The 18,137-nt window shown below is 50.7% G+C and overlaps 1 protein-coding gene across 1 annotated transcript in view; it reads right to left on the bottom strand.

Moving 5' to 3' along the window:
* The window catches only part of Anks6 (ankyrin repeat and sterile alpha motif domain containing 6), a gene marked incomplete at its 5' end in the record, with an annotated part of 49,739 nt that extends 31,602 nt beyond the window's left edge, over positions 1 to 18,137 (bottom strand). The window contains 8 exons of the mRNA XM_013023242.1: positions 1,427 to 1,476; positions 1,976 to 2,174; positions 3,227 to 3,375; positions 3,899 to 4,005; positions 5,124 to 5,328; positions 6,293 to 6,337; positions 8,967 to 9,469; positions 18,067 to 18,137. Of these exons, the coding sequence (XP_012878696.1) occupies positions 1,427 to 1,476; positions 1,976 to 2,174; positions 3,227 to 3,375; positions 3,899 to 4,005; positions 5,124 to 5,328; positions 6,293 to 6,337; positions 8,967 to 9,469; positions 18,067 to 18,137 (1,329 nt within the window). The remainder of the gene's footprint in view (positions 1 to 1,426; positions 1,477 to 1,975; positions 2,175 to 3,226; positions 3,376 to 3,898; positions 4,006 to 5,123; positions 5,329 to 6,292; positions 6,338 to 8,966; positions 9,470 to 18,066) is intronic.

Genomic DNA, 18,137 nt, shown 5'->3' with positions numbered 1-18,137 from the left:
AAAATTATAAATAATACAGTGTAAATGCTAACCCTACTAAACTTTAAGGTGAAGATGGAAAGACAGGCAATACTTCAAAACAGGATTAGTCCTTAATGTCCTAACCACAGTGCCAGGTGACTTGTGTGTCACTTCCAGACAAAATTCTGTTTATGTTCCAAGCAGTTCAGCCAAGATAGCTCAGCCTAAAACTTGGGGAAATCTCCTTTCTTCTTGGTCCTCTAGGTTCATGTAGTGGAAGGAAACCATGTTTGTTTGTTTTTTTGTTTTTGTTTCTGGTCATGGGGGCTGAACTCTGGGCCTGGGCACTGTTCCTCAGCTCTTCAGCTCAAGGCTAGCGCCCTACCACTTGAGCCACAGCACCACTTCCAGCTTTTTTCAGCTTATGTGGTGCTGATGAATTGATCCCAGTGTCTCATGCATGCAAGGCAAGCACTCTACCACTGAGCCACCTTCCCAGCCCAAGAAAACCATGTTTTACTCTTGCTCCTGGTTCTGATCATCTGTAAGACTCTTGCTCTGCTGCTGTGTTCACCACTGTATCTCATGGGTCCCAGCCTATGGCTGTGTTTCTGTGGCATGGCTCCCCTTAAACACACTGGCTCATCTATTGTCTGGTCTCCCCTGTGCCCATCAACAGAGAAAGGACCAGAGACTCATCGTCTAGGCTGTGCCCCACACCAGTATGAAGTAGAGGAAGGCTTACTTCAACTTCCTATTTCCTGAAACTTTTCAGGTTCTCAAGGCCTTGAAGAAGGACTGGGAGCCACGAACGATGGGAAAATGCAAAGGACACTTAAAATGGAGGGTGAAAATCACAAAGATCCTGAGAGAAAATATTGTAATTAAACTTCCCAACTTAGAGGTGACTAGCCCATCAAGGTCATGAAAGATGATGGTCAGCTTTTAGTATAACACAGGCCACCATACATGGGGCACAACAAGTAGAAAGAATCTAGGTCTCTAGCTCGTCTTGAACTTTATTTACCTGAGGGAAATAAGCTGCTGTGTTCTGCCACTGTTCATTGGGACCTGTAGTCAGTCTCTTCTAGCTGAGCCTATTCTTGACACTGAGAACTCCCCCAGGTTAGACACACGCCCTCCCCTGTGCCTCCTCTTTCTCTGCTTCTCCACAACTAATGTGATGAGTCTCTGTGTCCAAGCCCGCCGTTGATTCCCACCTCTTCAGGTCCCAACTGAGAACATGACCAGGACTTGCATCTGGCCCCCAAGCACTCATACAGCCTTGCCCACAGTTCATGGCTGGCATCTGTTCTAACTCCTCAGTGCAAGCCAATGTTACCCCTATAATCATCCACCCCGCCTCTGAGCGGCCAGGTGAGGCAAACACACACATCCCTCTGCCGATGTCAATCAGCTGATATCTGATGGGGGCCTCAAATGCTTTCAGAAGCCCCACACTCACCATGGTTGTCAATAACGCATCTTCCTTCTCTCCTCTTGGGTTCCCAGGACCTGAGGGACAAATGGAAGCTTCCTGAAAGGCCCCTCCCCTGTGGCCTCAGCCTGAGGATGAGCGGCTGGCTGGGCAACCTTCATCCTGGAAAGCCAATTCTCGGGGGGTGATTAAATATTTCATGGCAATTGGTATTCGATACTCTAATAGATGGAAGGCATTTAGAAAGAATCTTGGAGCATGTTTTGAGCTTTTCCACCAACCACAGCTGTGCTGGGTCAGACAGTGGCGCGCCGCTCAATAGTCTGTCTCAGACAATTGCTGTGTTGGAGAGGTCCTAGCTATTCCACTTTCCTTTGGTGTGCAAGTCTCCTCAGTGACCTGGCAGAGTCGGCCCATGGGCCGAATCCTCCCATTGCTGGGGAGTTTACTACCTATCCCCAGGGAACCCATTCCACTTCAAGATAGGACTGCCCGGCCTGGTGTCCACCAGGGGACACAGGTGTGGAGCAGACAGACTCTAGGAAGATGCCACCCCCACGTGCCACCACTTCTCACCACTATCTTTGGCCACAGAGGCTGCATCGGGGGGCCATGGGCGGCCAGTCCTGTCCTGGGAGGCAGCCCTCATTGTGGAGTCCAGTGCTGGCTCAGGCTCATCAGAGAAGGGCAGAGGCTGGTTGCTGGAGAGCCCGCGGGGCAGTGTCTGCATCAGTTTGAGCTTACGGAACCTATTGGACATTCGGTTCCACCAGGACTGGTGAGAGAAGGCAGAGCAGAGGTCAGTTCCCTGAAGAGCAGGAGCAAGGAGGTACCCCAGGGACAGGGACTCCCGTCCTGAGCTCCTGGCAGGCATCACCAATCAACCACAGCACACTCCCTGACAGTCAGCGCTGCCCACGGAATCGTTCGTGATCCTTTCCAACAGATCCAGGTGTCAGTGACCTCTGTCCGCTGTCCCTCATTCTTTCACTCTCCTCACTGAGCAATGAAAAGCACAGAGCCAGGTAGGGAAGCTGACCTGCTCGATGTCTTCCAATGGGACAGGGACAGGCAGGTGGACAGAAAGGCAATACAAACACCCTAACATCAATCCCTGCATTGCTTCCCTCCTGTTAGCCCAGGGAGGGACCAAGAGGAGTCAGGTGATTGCATGGGGTAGCCTGGGCCATCTGTTGTGGTAGCTGATCCTTCATCCAGGCACGCCCTGGAGCCTGTTGTCCAGGGAAGCACAGAGCAACCGCACAGCCTCTGGGCAAGAAGGGATGAAGGGCTCCCCATCCCTTCTGTGCAGAAGAACCAGCAGCTGGAGTGAGCAGCGGACAGTAGCGGCATGAGGGAGGGTCAGGAGTGTATGGTGAGCACAAGGCCTTCAGGAATACAATAAGTCTGGCTGTAAGCACGCAAGCAGGATGCGGAGTAGATAAGAAGACCAAATAGAAATGCTCACTTGCAGTAGAAAATCTACAACTAGAACTTATTTCTGGTGTTCCTGGGAAGCAGCCAAGTGGCCTCTGGGCCATGGAGAGACCCCAGATGACCCAATCAGCAAATAGCCAACAGCCAAAACAGCTCCTGGAAAGAGGCCTGGAAGGTTTAGTCAGCTAAGGACTATGTCACACCAAGATTTAAAAAGATTCGCTCTGTTTGGCATGATGAGCCGTTTTCTCTGCTCCCCACCATATTCTATTGCTCCCAGCCCAGTGGGGCCTCCCCGCTAACCTAGCCTGAGGTAACAGGAAGCATCCAGGCCCTCACCTCCACCCCGGCCGGGCCCTCTGAGACCTTTTCAAAAGGGGAGAAGCAAACCTTCAGCCCGCCCTTGTCATCGGGCAGCACAGGGATGCTCCAGGGCTGTCTGACCTTCGAGTGGGGCAGGAGCGGTGGCTGGGTGGGCCGGCCTTTGTCCTTAGTCACCTGCATGCAGACAGATGCCAGCAGTCGAACAAGTTCCGTGTCTATGGACACAAAAGGCAGTGTTTTACCCGCAAATATGTGTCGGCTTCAGGTTGACCCTTGTCAGGTTTAGAACTCAGCTCTAAGAAGAGGGCCTGTCACAGCAGGGGAAGACGCAAAGGGGAGAAGCACCAGCCAAGGACTAATGAGAGGTCAATAATGTTGGCATCCCTGCCGCAGGACCCTTGACCTGCAGCTTTCCCTACCGTGAGCCAGGGCCATGGCTCCACCTAGGCTAGGGCCCTAAAGTTCCTCCAGAGTTGGCATTTCTGGCTGTGAGGCACAGATGCTGTTCCAGGACCAAAGGGACCTGCCCTCCCTCCTGGATGCTCCTGGAAGGCGGGTGAGGGAAGGTTTGGGCTGGCCTGGCCAGATCCCTGCGCTGCAGGGGAGAGGGAAGTGCCTGGCTCCACATCATGACGCTTGAGACTTCCTGGGAACAAGCAGGGCTTCAGACAGGGCTCGCAGGGGAGGTGCTGCCCTGGCTCGAGCTGAGAAGGGCAGTGCAGATTTACGAGAACCCACCCGGGTCATTCAGCAGCATCACCAGGTCAAAGGCCGTGTACCCATTTTTGGCACGAAGAGTAACATCAGCCCCTTGGTTCAGCAGGTATTTCACGATTTCCTTGTTTCTGAGGAGGGAAGATGCAGCCAGTATTACACTACAGGACACTCTCCCTGCCTTCCTCCTGGCTCAAGATGGGGGCACTTGCTCACTTTTTGCTAGTGCCATCCACAGCCCTCATCAGTGGCCTAAAGCTTTGGAGTTGCTGATCTTGGACTGGAACCCCCAGAATCATGAGCCAAAAGAAACCTTTTATTTTGGAAGGCAGTTGCCTCCAGCATTTTGTTATAGTAACATGAAACTGACTAGCCCACCCACCTGGGCCACAAGGCTGACTACATTAACTTAAGGCATTTCAGTCTCTAGACACGAAAGCAGGGTGTGAACAGTTAGCCTCATACCCCATCATTTCCCACCACTCAACAGGTCAGACACAAATGTGCTTTAAATAAGTCTTAAAGCTCCTATCTCCACTAAAATGAAAACTAAGAGCTCTTCCCCCAAACCCTCAGCCCCTGCCCCATGCTGACCCCATCCCGCCACTGTGACCACCTTGTGAAGCCAAGGTTTTCCAGGGAGGACTGAGACTCATCAGCTAAGATAAGTCACTGGTGCCAATGATGCAGGAACGTGACATGACCACCTAAAACCCTCAGGGGGAGAGACTCGCGTTCAAGTCAGGCCATTTAGAAGTTACAAAATGTCCCCCGCCCAAAGGAGCGTCCTCTTGGAAGGTAAGGGCCCTCCAGGCTGGGGCAATCAGGTGAGGAGAGCCTCATCAGCGCCCAGCACACACCTGAAAGCCAGGTGACTCTCACTGCCTAACGTCAGCAGAAGCCCAGACAGAACTGACCCCAGAGGGGTCACTTAAGGTCACTGTATCACCTCCAAATGAACCAACTACGTGATCATCTGAACCTGAACTAGATGACCTTAAGTTTCTTTCAAAATACTCCTACTGTGAAGTTTCACAGGACCACTGAGAAACTCTATGCTGGGCTAGTGGGAAATGTAGCTATGGAAAGTCAGATGCAGACTGGAATGAGCCCGGACTGCAGCCATCTTTTCTGTGGGCCTCAGTGTCTTCACAGCCCTGGGGTTATGGGTAGCATCCTGGCACCAGAGCCCCATCTTAAGCAGAGCACCTGCTCCACCCTGTCCTGGAGGGGGTGGAGGGAGGCTGACCCATGGTAGGTGGCCTGCATGAGGGCTGTCCAGCCATGCACACTGTCCTGCTTGTCGATGTCAGCATGCCTCTCCACTAGCAGCTGTACCAGGAGCAGCTGTCCCGTGACAGCTGCCAGCATCAGTGGCGTGGCCCCATCCCCGTTGACCAGGTTCACATGGTTGGGGTCTTCATCAGCGATCTCCTTGACCAGCTGGAAGTTTCCTGCAAACATGGCAAGAGTCTGGTGACCCAGGGCTGGTACCACTGGCTCCTTTACCCAGCTGGTTCCCACAGTAAGCACTGGCTGACTCCATCTGCAGTGGCCTGCTGGACATCATGGGGGCCACTGAGGAGGGTTAGCCACTGGAGTCCCTGCCCTCACAAGGAACAGAGATAAGGACACAAATGGACAGAGATGCTGTGTCTCATGAAAGAGGAAAAAATGGGGGAGAATGGTGGGAGGGGAGATATTGATCAAGATGCATTGTACTCACAAATTGATATGCTGAATTTAAAGCTCTTTGTATAATTACTTAAAGATATTGAAAAAGAAAGAGGAATCTGGGTGCTGATGACTCATAAGTCTGAGATCTGAGGATGATGGTTCGAAGCCAGCCCAGGCAGGAAAGTCCAGGATACTCTTATCTCCAATCAACCACACACACAAACAAAAAAGAAAAAGAAAGAAAAGTTAGAAGTAAAACTGTGGCTCAAGTGGTGGCATGCTAGCCTTGAGCACAAAAGTTCATGGATAGCATCTAGGCCTTGAGTTCAAGTCCCAGGACAGGCACCAAAAAAAGAAAAAGAAAGAGGAAGGAGAGTGATGAAGGGCAATGTCAGGTGTTGTTGGAGGGTAGAAGTCAGGGAGGGGCTTCCTGGAGGCAAGATCTGAATCCAAGAGTAGAAACCCTCAGCCTTGTGTCATAGAAACTGGAGTGAGCAGGTGAGCAGAGAGGCAGGGCGAAGCCAGGGCTAGCCAGGACATCTGGCTTCCAGAGTAGCCTAATAAAGTCAGGTCTCCAGTACCTGAACTTCCCTGGCAAAGCTGGAAAGTTAGGAAACCCACAAATTTCCCATGCTTCTCTCAAATGCTCTGGGTGGTCCTGGAAAGGACCAGAGATACTGGGCTGGGAGAATGCGGCCCTGTGTTCTTAAACACACCCAGAGGACTTTCCAAAATGCTTACCCATCTTCAGTGCGTGGAAAATGTCAGGGCGCCGTTTCTCCTCATCTGGGTAAACAGAGATTTTTAAAAGTTAAGTGTTGAAAGATCTGAGGTAGCAGGAAAATCACAAGGTGCAACCACACAGCCAAGCTTTAGAGCAGAACTACTTCTAGGAAGCTGTCCAGCTGGAGACCCACACAGCAGACGTCTCTCACAGCCTTCTGGAACCTACTTCTAAAACATCAAGGGACAGACCACTGCCCCATTGCATCCTAATGAGCAGTCATTTCTAGACATTGCAAACTCCTATCTTTTCTTAGATACACTGAAAAGTACCATTTTGGAAAACCCTGGGTTTCTGTAAGAATTGGAGGAAAAAAACAATGACTTCTTTTCCTTTCAAAACTTGAAGGTATAACCATGAGACAATGCCAAAGCAGAAAATGCTGAGACACCAAGTGCCTGGGCTCAACAGGAGGTCACAGTCACTAGAGAGGCCAATCTCAACCCTCGTCTTCCTTCCCAAATACCAAGTAATCTGAACGGGACCCCTGCCCATGCCTGCAGATACAGCTGCTCAGCAGTGAGTACCCGCCTGGGTATCTTCATGCTGGCCTTTGCTTCCCTGTTGGTGCCTGGACCCCCACCTCCTTTTCTCCAACCAATGGGAGCCCCTCGCTCATGCCATGCCTCCCCTCCCCCACCCCGGGCCAGTGGGTGATCTGCTCCTGCCATAAGGCAGCTCTCCTTAGCCCACATGCTAAGGACTGTATGCAGGATGCCTGCAGCCATCCAGCATCCTGAGGACAGAACAGCTCTGAGGGCCTCCTATGGCTGGCTGGGCAGATCAACCTGGAGGAAGTTGTACCCCTGTGAGGAGCAGCGAGTCTGCAATCTGCCTGAGATTGTGTGCCTCCTCCTCAAGCCACCGGGTCCCTTGTCACCAACACGGGGTGGACCTCCAAGTCAGCAGGTTATTTCAGGGATCAGGTGGCAAAAGCATGAAGCCCTGTGGAAAGAAAGCTGCTCTTTTCCAGTCACCAGCCAGAACCCCTACTTAACTCCCAGATTCTCAGTGCCAAGCACACCTGCGGAACCACATGCCGGAACTGCCTGGGATGCTACCAAGAGACAGAGCTGCAAAAAGGGTGCACAAATGCAGCACTGGCACTCACTGAACTCTATGTTGAAAATGAGAATGGGAAAAACTGGGAGACAGTAAGGACAGAGTGACATCATCCAAAAAGAAGTATACTCACTACCTGACTTATGTAACTATAACCTCTTCGTACATCACCTCTATAATAACAATAAAAAAATTAAATAAAGAAGTGGTGTTGGGGCTGGAAAGGTGGCTCAGTGGTAGAGCGCTTGCCTTGCATGCCTGAGGCCCTGGGTTCAATTCCTCAGCACCACATAAGAGAAAAAAGCCGGAAGTGGAGCTATGGCTCAAGTGGTAGAGCGCTAGCCTTGAGCTGAAGAGCTGAGGGTCAGCACCCAGGCCCAGAGTTCAGCCCCCACAACCAGACCCCAAAAAAAATTTTAAAAAAAAGAAGTGGTCTTGCATCTTAGCCTCAAAAATGTGTCATGCATCTTTAAGTATTGAGGAGGATTCTTTGAGATGATGAGTGTGTCACTGGCCTCAGTGCTGGCCAATCAAGGGCTAAATGGTAGGAACTAATCACTGTCAGTCCAGCCCACGCTGAAGTCTATGGCAGCTGACCTTGATGTGCTGTGACGTGGGCTGGTCCCTTCTTTACTCTAGGCTTCAGTGCTCCGGGGACACCTGCTCCAACCCCCACAAAACTGTGATGAGAGGATGTCATAGCAGCAATGGTCTTGAGGGTGCCTAGCCCACTGCACATGGGGGGGAGAGGTCCCGGTGGGGCTGGATTTCCTGGCCTCTCAAGAGGTTTTTGAAAAGCAATGGGGCCCTGTGGCAGATTTGCTGAGGGTTACTTAAAAGACCCTGCAAATGCCAGCAGTCAGCAAAAAGAAAGAAGACACATGATTCAGTGCTTGCAAAACCAAAAACATTCAGAGCTGGGTGTAGCTCAGTTGTGGCCTAGCACACGTGAAGCCCTGGTTCAATCTTCTCCACTGTACTGCACTGCATCACACAAAACAGCACACGTCAAATCTCTAAAACTCAAAAGGGGCTGAATTTTTCCTCATGTCATGTGCATTCATCCTTGGAGACTGATCACTAGCAGATGAATTAATTGGTCTTTGGGCCAAGCCAAGGTACGACTACCTACCTGTCTCTGTACTAATTTATTGGCACTGGGCCACATCCATCATTTATGTATCAAAATGGCCACTTTTACTTTAATAGAACTGAATATTCCAACACAGATAGTAGGGGCCACAAGGCCTAAAATATTTATGATCTGGTTCTCTATAGAAGAAGTTTCTGATTTCTGTTCTAGAAGAATTCCAAGACCATCTACACTGGAGTTTTTTCAGCCCAGGAGCTGCTAAGGATCTGCAGGGCAGCAGGCACCTGTAACCATCAGGCAGGCATTTCCATGAGCCTTGTGAGCACGCCCACAGCCCAAGGCCTGCTGACCTGCTGCTGGGAGGGACACTCACTTCTGTGTGCCCTTCTGGTTGGGCAATCCTCAGCCTGTGTCTCTTAAACACAACCTGGGGTCATCTTTAAAGTCATGGTGAGACAGTGCTGGTATGGCCTGACCTGTTTTGGGCCTGACGGTGGTCACAGGGTCAAGGAAGTCTGCAAGGTCCCTGTGCTTGCAGTCAAGGGCGATCTCGAAGGCAGTCTTCTCCAGGACGCTCAGGTGGTCAGGGTTCGCCCCCTTCTCAACCAGCTGTTGGGCCATGCCGAGCCTCCCGCTGAGGGCTGCCAACATCAGTGGGCTCCAGCCCACAGTCCGGGCTGTGTGATTGGGGTCCGCGCCCCATTCCATGAGCAGACGGGCCACAGCCTCATGCCCATGCTGGGTGGCGGCCATCAGGGCTGTGATGTCCAGCAGCTCGTCCCTGCTGCCACCCATCCCTGGCTGCTCGCCTGAGGGACTGTGGTGGTCCACAATGGCACCAGCCTCAAGCAACAGCTTCACCACACCCAGGTGGCCCCCGCGAGCGGCCACTGTGAGCACACTGGCCCCCAGCCGGTTCTGCGCGTTGACATCTGCTCCGTGGTCCAAAAGGAGGTGTGCCACATTTGTATGGCCACATCTGCTGGGAAGATGGAGAATTAGTTAATGCCGAACATGGAGGGAACACGGACCAGCCAACAGTTCACAGCATCCTCACTTCTCATCAACTTTTAAAGGCACCATAGTTGATTAGAGTAAGAGGCCTTGGTCTGGGGTCAGGCACCATACTGGCCTTGTAGATACAGCATTACTGAATGGCAACTTCTCTGTCTGGGTTGAAATCCAGCTCTTCTGTTCACTAGCTCTGTGATCCTGACAAAGAATTCTGCTTTCCTAGGATTTTAACTTCCTAGTCTGTAAAATGGGGCTGTAACTGGGTCTACAACAGAGTTGCTAAGCCTTAAATGAGTCTCTGTATAAAGCAGCTGGACAGTGCTGACCAAAGGAAGCAGCAAGCCAGCACCTGCTGGACAACTGTTGTGCATTTTCTATTCTAAACCTCGGTGAGGACAACATCAGACTGGGTTCTGATCTTTTGCTCTTACACTGTGCTGCCCTCACAACTAGAGTCCATTTTATTTGTTATCATTATTTATTTAGCGCTGATACTGGGATTTGAACTCAGGGCCTGGGTGTAGTGCTCTACCACTTGAACCATACTCCTACTTCTGGCTTTTTACTGGTTAATTGGAGATAAGTGTCTCAATGGGCACCAGGACTGGCTAGTTTTGAACTGTGATCCTCATCTCGGCCTCCCAAGTAGCAAGGATAATTTTATTCTGCTTTACAGCTTAATAACCTGATTCTCTGTGTATGCTCTGATTTGCCCACAGACAGGGCCAAGTCTGATTCATTTCTGCCTTCCCCAGCCCCCAACACACCCCACCACATGCCAAGAGGTGTGGCAGCTGGGCTGGCAAAGGCCCTGAGGCACCTCTGTGGAGGCCTGCTGCCACCTGCTGGCAGGAATGTTCACAATAGGTGGCTGAGAACTTGGTCTGAATTAGGCCTTCCACAATAAGGCTCTACTAGGCCCAGATGGGGCCTTGGAGAGATAAACTGGAAGTTTACATCACAAGTTACATGCTGAGGGGTTCCACTGGGCTCAGCAGCGTGTGTCAGAGCTGGCAATGGCCCTGGACTGACCAGGTGGGAACAAGAGGCGGCCACACTGCTGGGTGTAGGAGACCTCAAGATGTGGTCATAACTGTGTGTCTCTGAGCTTCCTGATGCTCACCCCTCCTTCCCCAAAGGGCTCTCCCTCCCGGTGTAAGCAGGGCCAGGGCTGAACTTTGTTCTGCAGCAGCTGAACTTACAAATACCTTTGAGGATGTGAACCTTAACACTGAGTCACTGCCCTCTGTGAGGGAGCAGGTGAGAGCCTGGTGAACCGGCTTCTCCAGGAGGAGGTGGCGGCAAAGGCGGGGGGGGGGGGGGGGGGGGGAGTAGCTGAGCATCTTCCAGCTGAAGTCTAGTCCTATGCAGAAGGCAGCCAGGTCAGTATGTCTCCCTGCCCCCCCCACTCCTATTCCCTGCTGCCCATCGTCCATGCAGCTTCCAAACCTAAACCTGACTGCCACTCTCAGTTGCCCGCTGTCCAAAGAGATGGCCTGCTTTGCTGGTCTCATTGCCTCTAGCACCCACATGTCCCACTCTTCTGTTGTTCATCCTATCAGAAAGCGCCCCACTCCCACCCCCTGCCCCAGGCATAACACCCCCATGCCTCTGTGCACTGCCCAGGGCTCATCTCTGCACAGCTCCCACACCAACCCCCAGCAGGCCAGTGGGTGCCCCTCTTCTAAGAGCCCACATTTTCATCTGTGCTTGAGTCCTCTTTCTGGAATTGTGTCTCCCCCTACTTGATGGGTGGCTCTCCAAAGACAGGACTGGGGCGCTCACATTCTTCTTTCCTAGCCCCAGACAGCCACACTGGAGCTCAAGACATTTTATCCAATAAATGAAGTTGAAGGCGACCATGAAGGAGCAGAGGAGTGCATACATGAAGGGGTAGATGAAGGCAGTGGACGTAGGTGAAAATTGCTGTCAACCTTTGATGCAGAGATTTTACAAAGATCATACAATATTATGAAGCATGAATTAAAATTTTTTTAAAAAGCTAACCTAATCCTCAACAGCAGATTACTAGATGCTTTTAGATTTGTCTCATCTGATTTTTTCGGAAGCCCCTAAGTTCAGAAAGCGCCCATGTCACAGATAAAGAATTAAACAGGAGAGCAGAAAGCACTAAATCTCAATTTGACAGTGAAGTCAAAACTCCAAACCTCAGCCCCTCCAGTCTCTCTAGTTTTAGCAAAGAAGGTCAGAATTTCAGCAGAAATCCTTAAATCTGGAATGTTTTTTGAATTCTCAGATTAGCCCCAGAGATCATTCAATTAGGCTGAAAATATTAAAAAGAATTCAACAGAGGCTGAGATCATTTTCCGGATGCTAAGTTTCTAATAGGTAATTACAGGAGATAGGGTTGCTAGGGGCTTTCTGAGCAGGTGCTATGTTGCCAATTAATTTCAGCAATTAACACCTGTTTTGAAGAGCTGGCACAAGCTTCCACCACCTAGTGCTGAGATGAGCTTCCAGCTCTGCCACCTGGGCAGGCAGCTGAAGGAAGGAGAAAAGGCCAAAAGTCAGAGCAAGCACCATGCCCCACAGTCACCTAGCTGCAAGTCACTGGCCAACGTGACAATTCACTGCTGCCGGATCCATGCATGGCTGGGAACATGCACTCTGGACCTGACTCTGCCATTTACTGGCTATGTGGCCATGGGCTAAGACATTATTTCGGGAACAGGAAAAACCATCGATGGAACCATCTGACACTAAAACCTCTACCAGGCCTCAAGATCTAGGCACAGGGCCTCTCCTGGCCATGTCTGACCCCGAGATGTGCTTAGAATACAGACAGCAGGATGACGAGCAGAGGCTGGCATGGGCAGAAGTGGTGGCTGCCCATGTCACTTGTGTGGGATTCTGAGGCCCAGGAAAGCATCAGAATGCAGTTTCCACTCATGGGCCACCCTGACCACATGTCCTTTGGGAAGTCTCCCTATCACTCTTCCACACAGACCCGTGGGCGTGCACTTGAGTATACCTCAACCTGGGCAGGTGGCACCTGCCCCAGACTTTTGCATGGCCCTGTGTGGGAAGCAGGTGTGAGTTCTAATCCTCTCCTCATAGGAACAGACTAGGGAATGTGTTCAACTAATGTTCTAAACCAGTGTCTGTGAGTAAGTAGGGCAAGGGACATAGGGACAGCAAAGTCTCTAGACTGGGAAGTGACCGGGACACACTGAAGGGTTAAAGTCTTGAGGCAGTGACCACTTGTTGCTTGTTTAAGATCAGCAAATTCTGTCTAGCAGAGCAACACGTGGTGGTAATCCAAACACCTAGTTGGTTGTGTGCCTTTATAAGCCCTGCAAATCTTTAGCTCGGGGCTCTCCTCCTAGGCTCCACTGTGTCGGAGTGTAGGACGAGGCCCGAGCTGCAGCCTGTCTAAATAAAACCTGAGAATATCTGTAAAGTCTGACTCTCGGTGGTCTTCTTGGTGGGGGTTCTGCGACCTGGGCACAACACACATGGTCCACAAATCCCAGCTCTTTTTACAATATCAAATTTTAGAGAAGGAAGTCCTCTAAAAATGTGAATTATTAGAGAACCATTAGGTTAATTCTGAGCCTCCTGCCCCTCCATGATTCAGACACTAAGTAGCTATAATGAATCAGATGATGTGGGCCATGCTGCAGAACACAGTGAATAGCTAAAACTGGTGTTCTGAAGGTCTGACCCTGGAGGCAAGCTGCACTGGGTAAGTTTCCGGGGAGCTGACAGACCCCTATGACCTGGTGGAGCTCAGTGACAAAACCCACAATGCCAAAGTCACACAACAGACGCTTCTACCACAGAATCCCCATCCCTCCTAACTCCCTCTTCCCCAGATCCCAGAAAACAAGGGAACTGCAAGGCAGCTTCCAGGAAGAAGCTAAGCTAGGGAGAAGGGAGCAATTCACCGAGGGCAAAGAGGGATGAAGGGACTTCCTATATGTAGTTATGGGGAGGGCTCTACAACAGGACCCCTCACCCCAAATCTGCTCTGATTAGCTATATGCTGGTGGGTACATTTAATCATCTAAATCTCTGATTCTCAGCTAAGTGTTGTGGTACAACTTTGTGATCCCAGCACTTGGGAGGATCAGGCAGGAAGATCAACAGTTTAAGGTCATTCTTAGCTACATAACAAGTTTTCAGCCAACATGGTTGGACCTACATAGTAAGACCTTGCCAAAAAGGTAAAAAAACAAAAACAAACCTTTTAGATCTGTGGGTAATATTCTTAGCATATAGTAAATATAAAATGTTCAGTGTTGGGGCTGGGAAGGTGGCTCAGTGGTAGAGTGCTTGCTTTGCATGCATGAGGCCCTGGGTTCGATTCCTCAGCACCACATAAGCAGAAAAAGCCAGAAGTGATACTCTGGCTCAAGTGTAGAGCCTTGAGCTGAAGACCTGACGGCCAGCTCCCAGGCCCAGAGTTCAGACCCCACGATGGCAAAAAAAAAAAATGTTCAGTGTTAACTTCAAAAACAAAAGTGGCTCACACCTATAATCCTATTATAAAGCTACTCAGGAGGCTGAGATTTGAGGATCTCAGTTTAAACCCAGCCTGGGCAGGAAATCCAGTCCATGAGATTCATCTCCAATTAACTGCCAAAAAAAGCCAGAAGTAGAGCTGTGGCTCAAGTGGTAGAGTACTAGCCTTAAGTGAAAAAGCTCAGGGATAGCACCCAGGCCCCTTGAGTTCGTGTGTGTGTGTGTGTGTGTGTGTGTGTGAGAGAGAGAGAGAGAGAGAGAGAGTTCGTGTGTGTGTGTGTGTGCCTTAAGTGAAAAAGCTCAGGGATAGCACCCAGGCCCCTTGAGTTCGTGTGTGTGCGTGTGTGTGTTTGTGTGTTTAAACTAGTCCTGGAGAGAAGGCCTGGATGAAATAATCTCAACCTGAGTTGAAGAAGAGGAGAGATGGCAAAAGGGTCTGAATCCAAGAGCAGGGGAGCCTCAGTTGCATCCCGGGGGCTCTGGCTGCTGGGGCCATCACAGGAGAGTCACTACTCATCATTTGTTTCAGAAAGACCTAGAAATACTTAGAGGATGGACCAGAGGGCATCCCTGAAGGTGGGAAGGAGAGAGGGAGGGAGGAAAGGAGAAAGAGAGGGAGGGAGGAAGCAGAGGGTTGCCCCACAGTAGTCTCCCAGATGGAGGCAGAAGGAAGACAGGTACCAGGTGGAGGCTTTGTCTTGAATTTTAAAGACTAGGGAAGATGAACAATCTACAAGAGAGGTTGTTTGCCCAGAAGGCTTGAAGGCCTCAGCTACTCCAGGCAAGAATCTGTATCTTTAGATAAGAGATGGGACACTGCTGAGCAGATGCATGAAATAGTGCATTTGGAACATATATGTGGACAGAGCCCACACATTGTTCCCAACTTATGTTTACAGGTTGATTGACAGTACTGCCCCATGGATGGACTACCACATGCAGAGGAAAGCAAGATATATGGAAATAATTCAGAGTGAAACACTGCTCGTAATACACTTAGACTAATTAGAACAACTGTGTACCACTTGGAAAAGAACCCCAGGAAATTAAATATTAGTGGTTACAATGGCAAAATTATGGATAATCTCAACTAAGAGTTATGGGGACTGTGGAAAGGTCTAACAATATTCTCACACCTAGCTGGGGATGGGGGTGGGGCTGCTGGCCTCTGCTGAGAACAAGGATACTCCTAAATAGCCTACAAAAACAAAAAAAAGAATCTCCTGGTCAGAATGTCAGTAGGACTGAGGTGAGTATAAATAAATGCTAAGAGTTATGAAAGAGTCTCAGGGTGGATGCGACTAAGCTACTTGGGAGGCTGAGATGGAGAGGTTCCAGGTTCCTGGCCAGCCCAAGTAAAATGTTTAAGAGATGTCTTCTCAACCTATGCTGGATGTGGGGACACACATTTGCCAATCTATTTGAGAGGCTGACATGTGGAGGATCGTGGTTCTAGGCCAAACCAGGCAAAAAAGGTCATGAGGTTCCATCTCAACACAAGAAGCTAGGATCAGCAGTGCGTGCCTGATGACTCAGCTACAGCAGGAAGCACAAAATAGGAGGACTGCCATCCTGCCAACATCTTATCTCAAAATGACCGATGCCAAAAAGGGCTAGAGTTGTGTCTCAGCAATAGAGCACCTTCGTAGCAGGTGTGAGGCCCTGAGTTCAAATCCCAGTACTGCAAAGGAAAACAGAATTGAGAGCCTATTATTCTATTTTTTTTTAAGTGCCAACTCAGCCTAGCGAACCACTCCCCCCCCCCTTACCTAGAGACTCTCAGTTATTCCTTCATGATGGATCTTGTCAGCAGGAAAAGACTGCTCAACATTTCCTCCCTAAAAACCTTTTGGCCAGGCGCTGGTAGCTCAGGCCTGCAATCCTATCCTAGCTACTCAGGAAGCTGAGATCTGAGGATCACAGTTCAAATCCAGACTGGGCAGGAAGGTCTGTGAGACTCTTATGTCCAATTAACCACCAGAAAACCGGAAGTGGAACTGTGTAGTTCAAAGTGGCTGAGAGCTAGCCTTGAGCCACAAAGCTTAGGTATAGCGCCCAGGCCAAGTTCAAGCCCCAAGACCAACAACAACAACACCTTCTTTTGATCCTAAACAAGCATCCTAATTACCCAATGCCAGCTAAGGGAAAGGGCCTTCTGCACCTTCTTGCTTGCGTGCCCAAGTCCCAGCTGTGGCCTCACCATACAGAGTTCTCTTGTCTTCCCTCCAGTGGCTGGTACCCACACTACCCTTCCTGACTCTCTAGCCACCCTGGCTAGCTCATCCTCAAAGGTTAACGTTTCTCTGGGCTCTACTTGCTCAGATGATTAAGAATGGGCAAGTTTTAAACTTACAGGTTCAAATCTTGGCTCTTTTTACCTGGCAGTTGTATCGTAGCAGCCACCCCTCTCTGCCTTTGTGGGTGTGTATGTGTGTGTGTGTGCACACACATGCATGCGTGCGGGGGCAGAAATGGACTCAACAGTGCCCAATGTGCCAGAAGTGACAAATATGCTTCTGATCCTAAAGACCCAGCTTCTGGGTGGCAACCAAGCCTTGGCTAGCTGTGCACTGACCCTGTGGCCACACCCTCGGGGAAACAGGGCTACCTGGCTCAGCCACACAGACGTGAGGACAGGCCATAGGTATGTGACAAGGACAGAGGGGATGAGAATGAGCTAAATACACGTGGTGCTTGTGGTGACTGCTACCATGACTAGGCATCACTTTCATATGCCACAGCCACCTTGGGTAAGTCCTCCTACCAGAATTCCAGTGGGCACCAATAAGCTACTATTCTCCATATAATCTTAGTATCTCTTCCCCAGACCTAGAAGCTGTGCTCTGCAGATCCTGCAGGATACCTCTTCTGGGAGCTGTTCCATAAAGACCCCCCAACCCTAACTGATGTGGACTTCCTGCCAGGCTCATGTTCCCTAGTGCAGTGTCTGGAGGTCTTTTCTCTGCCTTTCTCTGACTTCTCCCAGGGTCAGCCAGTCACCAGGATCTACTTCCTGAGCAAATCTCAAATTGCCTCCCTTTGCTGTCTCCATGAGGCTCTGGCCACCATCACCTCTCACCTGTGGGCCGCTGCTTTTTGACTCAAGGCTGTCCCTCCAAACTCTTTTTACTTCATAGTGTAAGTGATCTTTCCAATATGAATCTCATCTCTGACACTGTCACCCTTCCGTGACTAACCAGTACCCTTGGGTTAAAGAGCCTTTCTCTCCCTGGTCCCTCTCCTGACTTCTCTGTCAGGTCCAGCCCCTCCACAGATATAACATCCTCCCAGCTGCCCTACCACCTACTTACTTTCGACCTGTCCTTCCCTGCCTTTGCAGGAGGCTCCCCATCATGTGGTCCCTGGATCCTTTTTTTTTTTTGGAAGGGAGGGGTCAGTGTGGGGCTTGAACTCAGGGCCTGGGCTCTGTCCCTGAGCTTTGGTCTTTAAGGCTAGCGCTTTTACCACTTTGAGCCAGAGCTGCCACTTCCAGGTTTTAGGCGGTTAACTGGAGATAAAAGAGACTCATGAACTTTTCTGCCTGGTTTTGAACCCTGATCCTCAGATCTCTGCCTCCTGAGTAGCTGGGATTACAGGTGTGATTCCCTAACAATCGGTCCTGGCTCCCTTTTTTTTTTTTCCTCCCCTGTCCTGGTTACTTTTCACGGGATCCTGGATTCTCCACGTGGATATATACACCATCCCCACTCAAACCCTTCCCTTATCTACCTCCCCACCATAGGCCAACTCTCTCTCTCCCTCCCTTTCTCTCTCTCTCCCTCCCTCAGTCTTTAGGACCAAGCCAGTTACTCGGAGCTGCCCTGGGATGGGGCCTTTTCCTAGGTCCCCAAACGCCACACCAAGGTTAAGTAGTGTGCAGGAAGCCCCGGTTTCCAGAAGACCCGTTAGGAATGAATGGATCCTCTCTAATCGTCAGGTCCGCGCCTCCAGATCGCGTTCCGAAAGGCTAAGGTTCCGTCCGCGTTCCTCTCCCAGCGCCAAGCGGGGGAAGGCCGGCCCCAGGTGCGGCTGTCCCTCTCCCCTCCCGGGGCCCCGCGCCCCCGCCGCCCCGCTCACCGGGCCGCCTGCATGAGCGCGCTCCAGCCGTAGTGGTTGCGGCCGTTGACCGAGGCGCCGCGGCGCAGCAG

Source organism: Dipodomys ordii, unplaced genomic scaffold, assembly GCF_000151885.1.
Source record: "Dipodomys ordii isolate 6190 unplaced genomic scaffold, Dord_2.0 Scaffold67, whole genome shotgun sequence".
Lineage (NCBI taxonomy): Eukaryota > Metazoa > Chordata > Mammalia > Rodentia > Heteromyidae > Dipodomys > Dipodomys ordii.
Note: the sequence above shows the minus strand (reverse complement) of the source record. Positions and strands in the feature narration are given on the sequence as shown.